The following is a 16986-nucleotide window of genomic DNA, read 5'->3' on the forward strand; positions in this document are numbered from 1 at the left end:
CAGTGGCCATCCCCAGCCACTCTGCAGGCATACTTCCTGAAGCAGTGAGGTCCAGTATGCCTCCTCACACTGTCGCAGCTTCTTAGCAGGATGTTAAGGTAACAGGAGAGGTCTCGTGCTCCTCCCCAAGGCCAAAATATCTTCAGGGCAGGATTCTAAACAATGCTGTTATTCACAATGCTGTCTGCATTTTATGTCTTTCCAAGTAGTGTAATGATTTTGAAATTTCATTACAACACGAGTACTCATCTCCTCACAAAGACACCAATAGAATTGAGAATGTTAAAACAGCAGATCAGTTTTTAGTTATTGGCAATCCCAGCCACTCATTACTCTAGGACTCCAATAAAAGTGTTAGCGTTTCCATGCTTTCTTCTAGCTTTTGTCCACATACATAGCAATTTTACTGATAATTTTTAGCAATTTTTAGCTTGCCTTTATATTCTGCTTAACATTTACCATGAACTGTATTCCATGTTGGTGTCATCTCATTTTTTAAAAAAACTGTAAGTCACATAAAAGCATTAATGTGTATAATTTACATTAACATTCCTCTATTAGTGGGGTGTTGCCAATGTTTTTTGCTGTAATTAACAGATATACTGCAATTAAAGTTCTCACACATCGTTTGGACTATTTCTTAAGATGAAAACAAAGGGATAAGATTATGAGGTGTCAAACACTGTAATGGTCCTAGATACCAAAAGTCCAATTGCTTCCAGAAGGTGGTCCTGGTTTCCACTTTCTGGCTGTGCTGCCTACTTCAGGAATGTGTCAGCCTTGAGCATTTTGCAAACTTTCTAATTCCATGAAATCCCAAAGTTCTCTATTATCATCTTTATAATGAACTAGCAATCTAGTCGGGAGTCTAAAGTCTAATCTGCATGAAGCACAGAATGTAATCAAGTGCTAAATGGCAGAACAGAGTACATTGATTAGGAATGTGATTCCTACAGCCAGTTGGCCACTATATCTATGTGACCTTGGGCAAGTCACTGAAGTTCTCTGTGTCTCAGTTTCTTCACCTGTAAAGTGGAGATGACATGCAGAGGGTTGCCTTGAGGACTAAGCAAATTAAAAGGGTAAGTGCTTAAGAGCCATATGTGGGGCTGGGGTTGTGGCTCAGTGGTAGGGCGCTCACCTAGCATGTGTGAGGCCCTGGGTTTGACCCTTAGCACCACATAAAAATAAATAAAATAAAGGTATTGTGTCCAACTACAACTAAAAACTAAATATTAAAAAAAAAAAAAGAGCCATGTGTGGGGCTGGGGTCGTAGATCAGCGGTAGAGCGATCGCCTTGCATATGCGAGACCTGGGTTCGATTCTCAGCACCACATAAAAATAAATAAGTGAAATAAAGATTTTGTGTCCAACTACAACTAAAAAATAAATATTAAAAAATAAAAGAGCCATGTGTGGCAAGTGGTCAGCTGTGTGTCCACTACACTGCCGTCACTGCCACTGCAGAAAAGGCGGGGGGGTCAAGGAAGGCTGGAACCTCAGGGGCTCCTGCGCTGAGCCTCTCATTTTCTGATGCTCGCCAGTCATCAGGCTCGGTGACCTTCACATGCTCACTAAGAAGCTCATCTCCTCCCTGGCCAGCCCCTCTCAGCCAAGAGTGTGCTTTGCTTCCCAATTCCTGCCCCACCAACAGTCCCCGCATCTTTCTGTCCTCCGTCATCTTGGACTCCTCCCTGACATCTCCAGTTGTATCAAATCCCCAGTTCCTTCTTGGCATCTGTTATGTGCTCTCTTTCCTCTTTATTTCCACACCCCATTTTTTATCACCTCAGGTATGGCTCGTCCTCTCATCCTAGCTTCTCTGCCTTGACTGCTCACCTCACGGCTCTCCCAGCCTCTCCCAAGCCAACCTCCCGCATCGTAACCACAGACCTTACGATGGCTCCCCGCTGCGTCAGATCCAGAATCTGCTCTGACTGGCTTTTGAAGCTCCCCATACACCTTTTTTTCTGCGGTCAGCAGACTCTGTTCTGCATGTTCATGCTCCACACAGGTGCCTAACAGCAAGACCTGCACAAAGCCTCACCTCAGTACCATCACACCTCCATCAATTTCAACAACAATGCAAGCGCAGCACAGTGGAAAACACTGAAGCCACTGCCTTCTAGAAGCGCTTTCCCATGTTAGAACTGAACACATCCTTCACCAGACAGCAGGGTCTAACACTAAACACACCCAGTTGTCCCCTGCCTCAGGGGGCCACATCTCCTTATCTGTCCAAATCCATCCTGCCCCTCAGGCAGTTAGGTTCACTAACTCTTTATGCACTAGCTTCAACTTTTCCAGAAAGAAACTTTTCAGTCCATAAGCTAATATATTTGTGCTCTGTATCATTTAATGGTCTTTACTTGTTTAAGTATGTTGGTTCCATCTATGATTAGACTGAGCTCTTTAAATGTAGAGATTAAAAAAAAAAAGCCAACACTGGGCATTTGCTACATTTCTACACCCACTGGGTTTATTTTATGTAATATTCTGTATCCCTACAAGCTGAGTTCCCTTACTATGTCCATATTATGGACTAAAAAACTGCAGTTTAAAGATGCTGATGTCACACAGAGCCAATCTGCAATGGAGCTGGGACTTAAGTCCTTGCCCGCTGTGTTGTTCCATCTCCAACAATGTCACAGGGCTAAATGCAGGTTTTCAATGGCCCTGGGACGTAAGAGATATAGCCAGTGCAATCCTGTGACTTGTCTGATATGTACAAAATGGATGATAAAAATACACCCAGGTTTATTCTCCCCTTCTTTACAACTACATGTTGATCTCAACTCTTCTTTTTATTCCAGATGTGGCTTCAGAGTTATTGTCAACATAAGATTTTAAGTAGCCACTACAAATTGGTTAGAGTTGGTCTGGAGAATTCATTCAAAAACTGTTTTCTGGTAGAGCGCTTACCTAATGTATCAAGGCCTGCATCCCCCCAGCACTGCAGAGAAAAGCATAAAAGGCTGTTTGTTGAGTGCCGACTTCAAGCCAGGCACTTTCTCCAGGTACCAGGGTCTCAACTCTTCGTGATCAGGAGATGAGATCCTGGCCCTTATGGAAAGAGATAGGTAAAGGGTAAATATAAAGTAATTGTCTGCTATAATACATGCAAAAGAGGAAAAAATCGAGGGCTGACACTGAGAGTCAGGAGGAGGGGACCTACTTGAATGGTGTGTTCAGGGAAGGAAGGTCTATTGGAAAAGTACATTGACAAGAGCAGGTCAAGTCAGCTCTGTTTTGACAACAAGAAATAACTCTTAATAACTAGGTTATTTACCAAGCTTTTCCTCTGGTTGACTTGTACTTAATTAAAAAAAAAAAGTTTATAATCTGACCAGATGGAAAGAAAAAGACAAACCTTAATACAAAGTTTTACTGATGTGTACTGTACTGAATGAGTAAAAACATACATTTTTGGAGATGTCAACTTCAGGGGGCTCCCGTGTCTAAGAAACTGGCTGGACTAAAACATACTATCTTAAAAGCAGACAAATGCAATTAAAAAAATAAATAAATAAAGGGAAAATGTTTTTCTGCTGGGGAAAAGAAGGTACTGCTTCACATGCCTACATCTCCCAGCAGCACACGACTTTCTTCCTAGGAACAGGCTCATTTTGTGCTTTTCTTCAGTGATATTTTCAAAGTTAAAAATCTCAAAGAACCCACAAGACCATATTAACATTTATAAAAAAAAATTGCTTTAAAAGGAGGCAGGCAAATGAAGCTACACCAAACTTAATGAGTAACAAAGTCTCTAGGGCGATGGCATTCAAACATTTTCTAAGCAGCAGAAGCCTTGATTCTAATGAACTCCTCTGCACTAGTCCAACACGGAGGACAGCCAAGTGGTGCTCTGCCTGCCATGGCCCCAGGAAGCCAGAGGCAGCTCTGATGCAGCTGGGTGGCTGGCTCTGAGGAAAGACATGCAGGAAGGTAGAGACTCTTTCCAAGGGGGACCCCTCTCCTACCTCGTGCAGTCTCTTGAGCCAGCCTCCAGGATCAAGCCTGCATGCTGCAACTCAACACAAAGGAGTCCTGAACTAGAAAACAGACTTTACTAATGGTCTGGAAACAAATCAGCCCACTGTGTTCTTCCTTCTCTGCTCACAAAACCCCCAATCACACTGAAAGATAGCAGATAATGTGCAATCTCATTGTGAACCATAAATCTCTTTAACAGTTTTACTTCCATGAAACAGAGGGCAGGGCAATTACTCAAGGAAACTGGCAGAGGGCTAGATGGTAAAGGGAGAAAAAAGTGTCGCAACTGGAAAATAATTTTTTCATTTTTAAGAAATATAAGTCATTCAATATTTTTAGCTACCAATCACTCTAAATAAAACAGGATGAGTCAGACAACTGCCACTAGGAAAAAAGGAAGAGGCAAACAGCTCAATGTGTATTTTTTCCAAATTTCCTAATAAGCTACACCAAAGTAAAAACATCAGAATTCTGACTACTGCTTTTAGATATCAACAAACATAAACATCCAGTTTTAAAACTTACTGGTTCTCCAAGTTTATCCAAGTTATCCAGGAAATATTTTACAGATTCACCCTAAAAACAAGAAGAAAGTAAATAGTTATGAAGGTTCAGAAATGGAAGATCTTGTTATAACAGTTTATATTCCACTGTCTGGTTGTACACTTAATCCAAACATACTTTGTTTAGTCACTAATTCAGAATGAACTGCAAACCCTTCTAAAAATGTGTAAGTCTGCTCTGTCAAAGTGCTAAATCTGCAAAGGCCGGTTAATTTTATAACTGCTCTAATGATCACCTACTTGGATGGGATTACAGGTAAGATTTTCTGATAGAACTATGTCTCCCAAAGGGAAGATGTAAAAATTCCTCTTTTTTTTTTTTTTTTTAAGAATTTAACCTTTATTTATTTGTTGTTTATTTGTTTTTACATGGTGCTGAGGATTGAACCTAAGGCCTCACCTGTCCTAGGGACGTACTCTATCCCTGAGCCACAACCTCAGCCCTAAAAATTACTCTTGAGATAAACATAGATCTATCACTAAAACTAAAATGAGATTCTTTTTTGTCTACATTTTTTCTCAAGTTTACAGCAGTGGTGCTTATCTTCAGGGATGAGAACAAACCAGAGGCGAGGCAAGAACTCAAATAACATCTTCCTGGAATAGGCGTGTGCCTGGACAGACACCCAGAGCACCAAGATTCTGGGAATTTTGGGGGCTTCACAACTCTGATGGGTCGGTCTTCTTTTCCTGAGTGGCTTACCCTTTCTGAGTTTAGATTTTTATTAGATCTCCAAGGAATTTCAAACAGCTAAGACTCAAGAAGAAGGGAATTTGCTTTGGGAAAGAAGGTTGCTCTGGGTCTGAGTGTCTAGGCCCTCGCCCTCTGTTTCAACTTGCCCTGCTGTGTGCTGCTGCCCGGTCCTGCCTGAAGCTGTTTCAGATCCTCAGGCTGCAGGGTCTCAATCAGCAGGTCTGGGGTTAGGTTCCAGTGTCTACAGTTCAAGGGACACTCAGGAACACAATGAGTCACAAGACTTTAAAGCAGCAGTTCTCAAAGTTTTTGGTTTCAAGAGCCCTTTATGTGTTTTAAGATTCCTGAGGATCCCCAAAGCTTTTGTTTATATAGGTTACAGCTATTGCTACTCACCATATTACAGAATAAACAGAAATCTTACCAAGTACTTTTGTTATTTCATTTTAAAACACCAGTAAGTCCATTACATGTACGTTAAAATATTTGACAGGGAGGCTCTCATCTGTTTCTGCATTTGAACTGTTATGACAGGTTATTCTGTTTGAAATAAATGCAGAAATGCTGGCCACACACAACAGTGATATTAGAAAAGGATGAGTATTCGAATAACCTTTACAGATAATTATAAATATTCCTCTTTATTAGAAAGGAAAATAAAAATTTCCACTGATTCACTTTGCATTCACAGATTATTTGGTCAAACCCATGTGAACATTTTGTATTATGTCACTCATTTTAATGAAAAAGTAGTATTTTCATTTAAAGATACAGCTCCACGTGCTTTCTGGTTTACATCTATACATTTACTTAGAGGCTTATTTGCACAACCCAAAGGAGGTGATGTGCTTTGAGTACTTACGAAGGAAATAAGCAGTGTTAATTTCACTGCTCATTGATAACCAGTTAAACATACAAGGATATTTCCTTTTGATCTTTTTTTTATATATTTAAGATCACAGTTGAAATAACAGAGACAAGCTTGCATTCTGATTTTCCAAGTAAGCAGTTATTATCATAATTCTTTGGTAGTACTGGGGATTAAACTGAGGTGAATTCTACATCCCCAGAAGCCCCCCTCCCCACTTTTTCTTTTTAAATATTTCTTTAATTATACATGGATAAAATATCTTTATTTTGTTTATTTTTATGTGTGCTGAGGATCGAACCCAATGCCTCACATGTGCGAGGCAAGTGCTCTACCACTGAGCCACAACCCCAGCCCCCCAGCCCTTTTTAATTTTTGAGACCTCAGCTTGCGAAGCTGCTGAGGCTGGCTTTGAGCTTGTGATCCTCCTGCCTCAGCATCCTGAGTTGCTGGCATTATAGGTATATACCATGACACCTGTTATACATAAATTTTAGTGGTTATAATAATTTAAGTATTTATATGCTAAAAAACTAAATAAAACTATCAACCTAGATATGAGAATCATTTCTTTAATAAATAGTTTTTAATATTTTCAAAATAACATTGTAAGAGATAGCTTTGAGCATATAGCTCCGTTACGTGCTTTCTGGTTTATTTCTATAGTGATCACAGAAGAATGCCTACAGCGGTGGTTAAACATTTTTAAGACGCCTACCAACTGCTGCCACAAGGGCTCTCCTGGTCCTTCCTATCCTGACAGATGAAACACTGAGTTTATTCTTCAACAGTGTGTCTGGATGAAGACAAATTAAGCCAAGATCATATAAGACTATTTTGTTAATGGTTCTATAATTAACTAAGGTGCAAACTCAGAGAAGTTCCACATTATGATGACTAATGTTTAGCATTTTAGAGACCTCAGAGCAAAGAAACTCTGTTTAAAAGAGAAAATGAGCCCCCGTCCAAAAAACAATAAAATTTCAACTACACAAAAATGTATTTCAATTAGCACTGTTTGTCTTAACTAATGATCAGATAAATGAAAATTAAAGTAATCTTATGAACTTGTTATATTATCTGAAGCAGTACACTTCCACCCTTTTTAAAGGAAATGCTTCCATTCGATGCACTGTTTGTGAGGATGTAGACAAATGTGTACCCCAATGCTAGTGACCCTGCAAATCCACAGATCTTTTACAATTTAAGAGTAGCAAGCTCCATAAAACTTTTAACGACTGTGGGTCCATTCTAAGGGACTTACTCAGCATATACAAAATGATACATATAAAATGATATTTATTCAGTGCTATTTATAATATTAAGTCTGGAATATTAGGGGGGCAACTTAATAAATCTTTGTATACTTATGCAACAGAATATTACAGTCAAAACAATTATATCTGATGTAACTGCCACGTGATTTATACTGAATACTAAGTTAAAGTAGTAGTATTACTAAGTATACGTCTATACCCTGATTCACAAACTTTTTTGCTTTTGCTTCTGCAAGCTTGGCCCAACACTCATCTGGCAGCAAAATCTGCAATGAATTAACATTAGGTCCCTTACAGGCTTTGTTTATCCTATCTATTCAAATACTCTGCTACACAAAAACTGTGACTATTACAACAGACAGCAAGCCATATACTGGATTATCTTTTCCATAACACATCTGGACTCAAGGATTCATAAGACTATAGACTGAATTATGTATCATTTTATTTAGCTATTTCAAATACAGGCAAAAGTAATTTTGTGGCATTATGGGTGAAGAAAAATCACCCCATTTGTTTTCTTAGTATTACAAATATTATTAAAATACATTTTAAAAGTAAGTTCTTGTCACTGAAGATTCCCGATTTAATTGCCATCCCTAAGAGGGGATCTTGTCTTTTGGGTCCAAGTACTACATGACTTGTTTATTAGAATTTATAATATCACCAAAATCAAATGGTAATAATTACAGAAAATGTATGTGTTCCTATGATTAAATCTCAACCTCTACCAAGTTGCATCAGTAAAATTTACCAAGTCCTTTTGCACTCAAAGCCTTAAAATTGAAATATTTATAATTCTTTCACATTTAAATATATGAATTGTTTCTAATATTTTAAGTCCTAAATATGCCAAGTGACTTCAGTTTGCCTTCTCTCTCATCACTTTGCCAGTATTTATTCAAGGAGTAAACCCACTTAAATTTGTGTGTGTGTGCTGCAACTGAACCCAGAGCTTCAAGCATGAGAGGTAAGCACTCTACCACTGAGCTACACCCTAGTCCACTTTTAAATATTATTCCTATGAAAAACATATTTTAGTTAAAGTATTACCCCAATCAAAAAAGACATACGAATTCACCATTTCATATCATAGGTGCTGCTATAGATCCTTCTATTAGTGGGAACAGTGGGTGGAAGACATAAGAAAGGGCTAACTTTTTAATGTGCATGGTTGTAAACTGAAACCTCACTACACTTTAGAAAAACAAAAGATTAAATATGGATTTTCTACAATTCAGATAAAATCAAATGCTCATGTTCTTCCAAATTAAAATAGTCTAAAACAATGATTTAAACATCCACTTGCACACATGTGTGCATATGCATGCTCTTATAAAGGTTAAGTGCTTTTTTGAATTAGGTAATATGGGAAATTCTTTTTTTTATTTTTTTAAAATTTTTATCATCAGCTTTTAAGAGTTTTACTGAGGGCTGGGGCTTTAGCTCAGCTGCAGAGCTCTAGCCTAGCATGCGTGAGGCACTGGGTTTGATCCTCAGCACCATAAAAATAAATAAATAAAATAAAGGCATGCTGTCTATCTACAACTCCAAAAAAAAAAAAAAAAAAAAGAGTTTTACTGAAAAAAGAAAAAGACTACAGACATAAACTCATCTTCTTGCTAACTCAAAAAATCCCTGCAAATCAAAAAGCACAAAATGTATCTTACCTCCAATTTGACCACAAAGGACCTGGAAACGAACGATGCTGTGTCTGTGCTCAGGAGACCCAAGGTCTTCCATCTTTTCTTTTGGTTTGTGCTTCAGTGTCCTCATGCAAATCTCAGACCCAATCAGTGCCTAGCATCTAGAGCCTCTCCTCCCTCCAGGAGTGTTGGTGAAAGAAAAATGAATTCCAAGAAGCATTATCCACAATTATTTTTTCCTATCAATTTTAGAAGAAGTGATGAAAAGAACTGGTTTCCTAATGTCAATATCAAGTGAAGGATGGGAATTTCAGTCCCTTCTCTAAAACTGAGGAGATTTGGCCAAGTCTCACCTTCACCAGGCCTCAATTTCCTCAATAGGATGATGAAGAGAATTAAGTGGTTCAATGGCAGGAGAATCATTTGTGTTCCATCCAAAGTAACAAGTTCAATTTGTACAAATGATTTAAAGTTAAACTCTCCCTTCGTTATGTGCCATGCATTTATTTATCTGAAATTCACTTCACAGGTTCATTATTCAAATTATGTAGCTCAATCTCTTTGCTAAAAAAAAATAATAATAAAGGATTTCATCTATTAGAAATACTGTGGCCTGAAGACTTCATTTTTGTTGGTTATAACATGAGATTGTTCAAATTTTCCCTGGGCCATTTTATGTTACTGAATGGAATTTTCAATAAAATTCTAAAGAAAATTCATTTCATAGGTAAGATTTTAAAATTGAAGATATTTTATGTCAGTTCTCAGTTCTTTTTTCCTGTCCAGGTTACCGTAACAGGCCTGAAGAGCACAAAGCAGCACAACACTCTGAACTCCTTCCAGCATTTCTTTAGTCTATGGACATTAGACTCCATCTAAACAATGGCCCAGTGGCGGGAGGACCAGGTTCTAGTCATAAGACAGGCTTATTGTTGTCAAAATCCATGAACACTGATAAGCTTCAGTTATCATCCGAGTTTTAAAATTCTATAAGGGTCTATGAACTGTATTTCCTATCAGTTTTACAAAATTGTGTCTAAGCTGGGAATGGTCCCAATGTTATCCCCTATTCACAAGAATCATTTGTTACAAACACCATCTCTTTGCTTGTAAAAACAAAACGCGTCAGAAGCCTAAATCTGAAGTTAACATAAAAGCTGAGAATACAAGTTAAAAAATAATTTCTATTAAATAAACTCAGTTATAAAGAGACTTATCAGTTTACTTGCCCTGCTATTTATTGGACAAACGACAGATTTATTCAATGCTCTTTTGCACAGCTGAAATATCTAACAGAATGTACTACTTTAAAAGGATATGGAATTTAAGCTGAACAGCCAAAGAATACACAAGAAGAAATTATCTGCTTTTTTGAGGACACTCAAAAATACTGGTAGCTTTATATTAATAGGAGAGGGGCAACTCTAAAAGGAAAAGAGGTAAAAAGAAGAGATTTTAACTTTAAAATCTGCTCCATGCCTGAAGGATATAATTTCTAAAGTCATAAAGATGAGACTCAAATATTTTTTGTTTTTTAAAAAGCAAGGCATACAGACTCTAGAAAACAATTTGGCAACATGTATCAAAACATTTAAAAATGACCCTCATCACAGTACTACTGAACAAGTAGCAACAATGGCAGTAAATTACTATTGTTGGTTCAAAGTCACTGAACTTTTATTGTTATATTTTAGTTTATCTAGATTCTAGATCATGTTCATCTACAAACTAGCCTGCAGGCCAAATAGGCCAAATCCAGCCACTGCCTGTTTTTGTATGGCCCATTTCTAAATGATTGGGGGAAAAAAATAATGGACTACTATTTCATGATGTGAAAATGACATAAAGTTCAAACTTTATGAAGTCTATAAGCCAATGTATTGGAGCACAGCCACACTTGTCTGCTTGTGTAACACCCAAGGCTGCTTTCATACTCCCTTAGAAGGCGGTAGTGGAGGCAGAGGCCACGAGAGACAATCTCACAACTCGGTACTACTGCTCAGTGCACTATGGATTGCAGTGATAAAGTTATGACCTGAAATGTTTCAAATGTCACCAGTATTGCTAGAGCATGACATTACTAAAAACATTAGTATTAAGTTCACATCCACCCAAAAAATACAAGAAATGAGGACTCTGAATGCCACACTTCTATTTTTGGTCTTGGCTAGCCTTGAACTTGTGATCCTCTTGACCCAAGCCTCTTGAGTTGTTGGGATTATAGTTGTGCACCCCTGGGCCTAGCTGAAAGCCACACTTTTAAGGGGCACTGGAATGCAGATAATTTTGATGTCCAGTTAAATGGTAAACCTGTGTTTATTATGCAATGACACTAAAGCTACACTAAAAGAATACAGCGTACCTGGACACAGGGCATCTACCTGTAATCCCAGTAACCTGGGAGGCTAAGGCAGGAGGATCTCAAATTTGGGCCAGCCTGGGCAACTCAGAAGACCCTCAGCAACTTAGACTTTTTCTTGAAATTAAAATATAAAAAGGACTGGGGATGTAGCTCAGTGGTAAAGTTCCTCTGAGTTTAATCCCCAGGACCCAAAACACCCACCAATGTACATCAATATTTACAGATCAAATAATCTTCACCATATTTCCAACTCATAGGAAAGCAATAGTTAAAAAAAAAAAAAAAAAAACTATTAGGTCAGGCGTGGTGGTGCACACCTGTAGTCCCAGGGGCACAGGAGGCTGAGGCAGGAGGATTACAAGTTTGAGGTCAGCCTCAGCAACACTTAGTGAGGCCCTAAGCAACTTAGCAAGGCACAGTCTCAAAAATAAATAAATTAATTAAAAAAGGACTGGGGATGTGGCTCAGTGGTAAAATGCCCCTGGGTTCAACCCCTAGTATCAGGAAGGGGGAAAATTAAAAAAAAAAAAGACTATTAACTTTTCAGTGAGAATAGTTGCTCAGAGTTGAGGAGAATAGAAACCATCAACTGTCAATTAAAAAGCAAGACAAATGATTTCAATGGCTTTCTAAATTGTTCCTGGGTTTAGTACCAACACTAACCTGAAGAATCAGCCAGTAGTAATGGTGTGTATGTGAAAACTACACGTGACAGTGTTTGCAAAGAAGTTGAAAAAAAAAAAAAAAGTAAATCAGGGCAACCTAAACTGAAATACAGCAGGCTGTTACAAGTAATAGTGGTGAAATACACAGAGGCAGAAAAGGATTTCTCTGGAAGCAGAGCTTGTGAAAAGGGTTACCCACTGCTTTACTGAGCAGGTACTACGTGACAAATACAGGAGTCTATCATGTGCTACTGAATGAGCAGTGTCAAGGATGAATTTAATTTGTTTTTGTGAACCTGACCAATCACCAGTTCTGAATTTTTGGCAGAAGCAAAAGGTGACTATTCTGACTTACCCTGTCATAGTTCAATGGTTTAGCAGTAGTAATATTTTGCTGAATTTTTTGAGCACAGGGATGATTTTTCTTAAAACAAAAACTACCCTTAACTTTGTTAACTGCTTTTGTTGAATGCTGGTTTGGGAAATCAGCTTTAGGGAAGAGTTAATTCTATTTCTGAAGGAATTCAACTCAAAATTACAAGGCAAAATGTTATTCCTACCAAAAGAATCCCATTCTTCTTCACATTAGTAAGACCTATCTTACATAAACTGTACACAGTTTTATTACTATATTTTGAACTTCACTAATAAAAAAAAAACCTGTGGAAATTTGTGTTCTCTTTTTTTTATATGAATACTTATACTAATGCCCTTCACTATGTATCTTGGTATGCAGAGCCTAAAATTTTAGACTATCTAATCTTTAGGGATCAGCTTTTTAAATTTTTTTGTACTGGGGACTGAATCCAGGGGTGCTTAACCACTGAGAAACATTCCCACCTGCCCCCCACCCCACACCCCACCCTCACCCTTGCCTTTTAAATACTTTATCTGGAGAAAGGGTCTAGTTGAGTTCCTAAGTGCCTCAATAAGTTGCTGAGGCTGGCTTTGAACTCATGATCCTCCTGCCTCAGCCTCCAGAGCTGCTGGGATTACAGGTGTGCGCCACTGCACCTGGGTAGGGAATAGCATTCTGACTGCTGTTCTAGACCACTGGTTTTGGATTGTTTCTGAGACAAAGTTTCAATTACGTTGCCCATACTGGCCTGGAACTCCTGAGGCAGCAATCCTCCTGTCTCAATCTCCCAAGTAGTTGAGACTATAGTGGTTCTTGTTCTTGTTTGTCCACAGACTACCTACTGGATCAATTAAAATGCAGGTTCACAGGATTACTACAAATCTGCTAAATCAAATCTTAACAAGCAAGCTCCAAAGGAAATGATTCTGATATTATCCCCAGCATCACTTCAAGTATGGGCACACATTTTATTCAAAATTGGATTTTATTTTAGTCTTATCTTTTGGAATTGATTATGCTAAATTAACTTTTTAAAAATCTTTTTGTTTGTTTTCTACTACCAGGGATAAGCTAGACCTTGTGCACACTACCAAGCACTCTATCCCTGGCAAATTAACTTTTTAAAAGCCTTGTAAAAATGCCAAAACACTAGGTTAGAAATTTAATTTACTTTTATCTTACTGCAAAAGTTTCAAGTAACATTTTATATTTACAATTCAACTAAGTCTCTCTCTCTCTCTCTCTCTCTCTCTCTCTCTCTCTCTCTCTCTCTCACACACACACACACACACACACACACACACACACAATATTGAGCCTTCATTTGGGATATCTGAATTGCTAATAAACAAAAAAATTAAATCTACTTATAGTTTTTCCTTTTAAAGATTTGATTGGGGCTGGAGTTGTAGCTCAGTGGTAGAGCACTTGCCTAGCACATGTGAGGCACCAGGGTTGTGCCTCAGCACCACATAAAAATAATTTTAAAAAGATATTGAAAGAAATTAATTAGACATTTCATTCAAACTTTATTTTCCACTTTACTACAGTTATAGCTACTACCTCTCCCCTGAAACCCATTTTCAAATGTCCACCACAGCCCACAGGTAGCCTGCAAACTTAATCTTACTCTGAGGTTTTGTGGTTAAAAATGAATGAACCTAATCCTCCAGATACAACCCTGTTAAGCCACTAAATGAACATGAGAAAAATTACTAGAACTGATAATTTATATTTTAGCAATACAATCCTAAGGAACTTGAAACCTCAATCAAACTTACAAAATTAATTTACTTCTTTAATACACTTTCTAGTCACCAAGGAAAAATGGAATTCAGGGAATAATATGGAGGGTTCTCAGCTAGCTGTGGTGGCACTCACCTGTAACCCCAGTAAGTTAGGTGGCTAGGGCAGGAGGCTTCCAAGTTCAAGGCCACCTCAGCCACTTAGTAAAGTGTCAAAATAGAAAGGGGTTGGTAGGTAGCTCAGTAGTAAAGTGCCCTTGGGTTCAATCCCTATGCAAAAAAAAAAAAAAAAAAAAAAAAGAGGCTTCTTGAATTCCCCCTTTGTTCTCCTGCCCCCCACTTTTTTTTTTTTTTTTTTTTTTGGTCCAATCTACACCCTGTCCCACAATATACATTTTCCAGAGAAAGTGTATATTTCATGGCATCCAGAATCTAGCCTTCCCTACTAGATAATAGTTTCCTTAAAGAAATACAGGTCTTATTTTTTTTTAAAGGAAGCAGGATTACTGACAAGTTTTAATACTGAGAAGTTCATGTAACTGAGAAATGTTAGGGATGCTGGGGAAAACTGGAGGATAATCAAGGATACAATTTACTTGTGCTGCTTAGTAAAAACATACATCAAGAAATACTCCAGGAGCTGGGGCTGTAGCTCAGTGGTAGAGCGTTCACCTAGCTCGTGCGAGGCGTTAGGTTCGATCCTCAGCACCACATAAAAATAAAAAGAAAGAAAAGAAATACTCCAGATGGGAGAAAGAATAATCTGAATGATAGATGCTAAATTAGAATTAGTTTTCTAATTCAGACTTTATGTCTGAATTCTCCAGTTAGTCCCAAGGGATCAAACCTTCTCCTACTTTTCTCTACAAAAATGAGCTCCAATCAAAAGGAGTCTCCTTGTGCTTCTTGAAAATGCTGTGCATCTTCTCAACCCTTCTACCGAATACTGTTCTCTCCACACACCTCCTTCCATCTCCTATTCTGAGGATCCTACTCTTTTTTTTTTTTTTTTTTGGAGGGGGCCGGCAATCGAACCCAGGGGCGCTTGGCCACTAAGCCACATCCCCAGCTTTTAAAAAAATATTTTATTTAGAGACAGGGTCTCACTGAGTTGCTTAGAGTCTCACTAAATTGCTGAGGGTGGATTTGAACTCATGATTCTCCCTCCTGCCTCAGCCGCTCAAGCTGCTGGGATTATAGGCATGTAACCCGTGCCAAGTAAGGATCTTACTTTATTATAGGAAGAAACAAAGTGTGTGCAGACCAACTAACCTTGTCCTCCATTCTACAGGTGAAAAATTCTGAAGTTCAGAGAAGTTAGGTGGTTTAGCCAACAAAGTTATTTTAGTGGCAGAAATGGAAAGAAAACTATTTTAGTTTTCTGAAACAAGAATTTCAGGTATACTGGTTTTTAGTCTAGTTTTCTCCCCCACCTCCACTGCAACTTCCCAACTCAGTAATCACATTCTGCACCCAAAATCTTTTGAATTGATGGCTTACACTTCTCACAGCAAATTTTATATGAAGTTCTATATATAAAAATGTAGATTAAGTCATTTTACTTTACCTCTCTGTATCCCAGAATAGGAATATTTTACCTTGTACACTGCAATACTACATAAACATCTGTTGAACTTTCTGTATTGGAACTTCCCCTTTATAACATCCTGTTTCCATCTTATTATTTATGCAAATGTCAATCATTACAAGTACAATATATTGAGCAGGTAGTTTGTTTGTTTGGTACTGGGGATTGAACCTGGGGCACTTGACCACTGAGCCACATCCCCAGCCCTATTTTGTATTTTATTTCGAGACAGGGTCTCACTGAGTTGCTTAACAACTCACCTTTGCTGAGGCTGGCTTTGAACTTGTGATTCTCCTGTCTCAGCCTCCCTAACTGTTGGGATTACAGGCATGCACCACCATGCTTGGCAGAAAGATTTTTAAAATAAATGTCTTTCACTAAATTCCATTTGTTTTTATAGATGTAAATACTAATGGTAGACAATCAAGAGATGAACTTGAATTTATAAGACAAAGTTATTCAAAAGAATGAAGGGCATTGCCTTCTGGGTATGTCTGAATATTGTGAAAAGCACTATGGACAATGGTTTGGGGAAGATGTTAATATAAAATGGGAACAAACATCTTATTCCATTCAAGTCATCATTAAATGTCATCATCAATCAAAAGGCCACACCATAAAAGCAGTAAAGTATCCACGTAGTTCAAACAGAATAATATTCAGATAGTATTTGGAAGGGTTAAAAATAATGATGAATACTCAAAATTGTTTTTTCTAAGCAGGTTAGAAGATTTTAGAATATTTCTAAATATGGCACACACCTACAGTCCCAGCAGCTCAAGAGGTTAAAGAGAATCACAAGTTCAAGGCCAACCTCAGCCATTTAATGAGATGCCAATTCAAAAAAAAAAAAAAAAAAAAAAGATAGGGATGTGGTTCAATGGTTATGCCCCCTGGTTTCAATCCATTAAAAAAAAAAAAAAAAAAAAAAAAATCCAAGTAATGACCAGATAGGACTTGACCTGCCCAGGACTAGATCTCCAGAGATGGTGAAGAGTCAGAGGTCACGCAGAATTTGAAATCATTTCTGCCATAGGTAGCATATGTCCTAATTATTAAATCTGGGAAATCTGGCAAATATCAAATTTTGATAATGAGAATTTCAAGTAATATGCATCACACATACACTTAATTAACTTCATTTTACTGGATTATTTTATAGACCATGATGAAGCCCTAAGAAGACTAAGCACTTAATTAGGCCATTTGAAAGTTTGTTTTTTTAC

The 16986-nt window shown here is 37.9% G+C and overlaps 1 protein-coding gene across 2 annotated transcripts in view; it reads right to left on the reverse strand.

Annotated features, from left to right (window-relative positions):
• The window catches only part of Gna13 (G protein subunit alpha 13), a 44809-nt gene that overhangs the window by 6483 nt on the left and 21340 nt on the right, over positions 1-16986 (reverse strand). Inside the window, exons 3-4 of one of the 2 annotated variants that reach the window (XM_076870048.1) lie at positions 4520-4570; positions 2929-3064 (exon numbers count right to left, since the gene is read on the reverse strand). In XM_076870048.1, coding sequence (XP_076726163.1) covers positions 3044-3064; positions 4520-4570 — 72 coding nt within the window. In that variant the 3' untranslated portion in view covers positions 2929-3043. Of the gene's footprint in view, positions 1-2928; positions 3065-4519; positions 4571-16986 lie in introns of those variants that run through there. The other variant, XM_076870047.2, reaches the window with a different exon arrangement.

This window comes from Callospermophilus lateralis, chromosome 11 (assembly GCF_048772815.1).
Source record: "Callospermophilus lateralis isolate mCalLat2 chromosome 11, mCalLat2.hap1, whole genome shotgun sequence".
NCBI lineage: Eukaryota > Metazoa > Chordata > Mammalia > Rodentia > Sciuridae > Callospermophilus > Callospermophilus lateralis.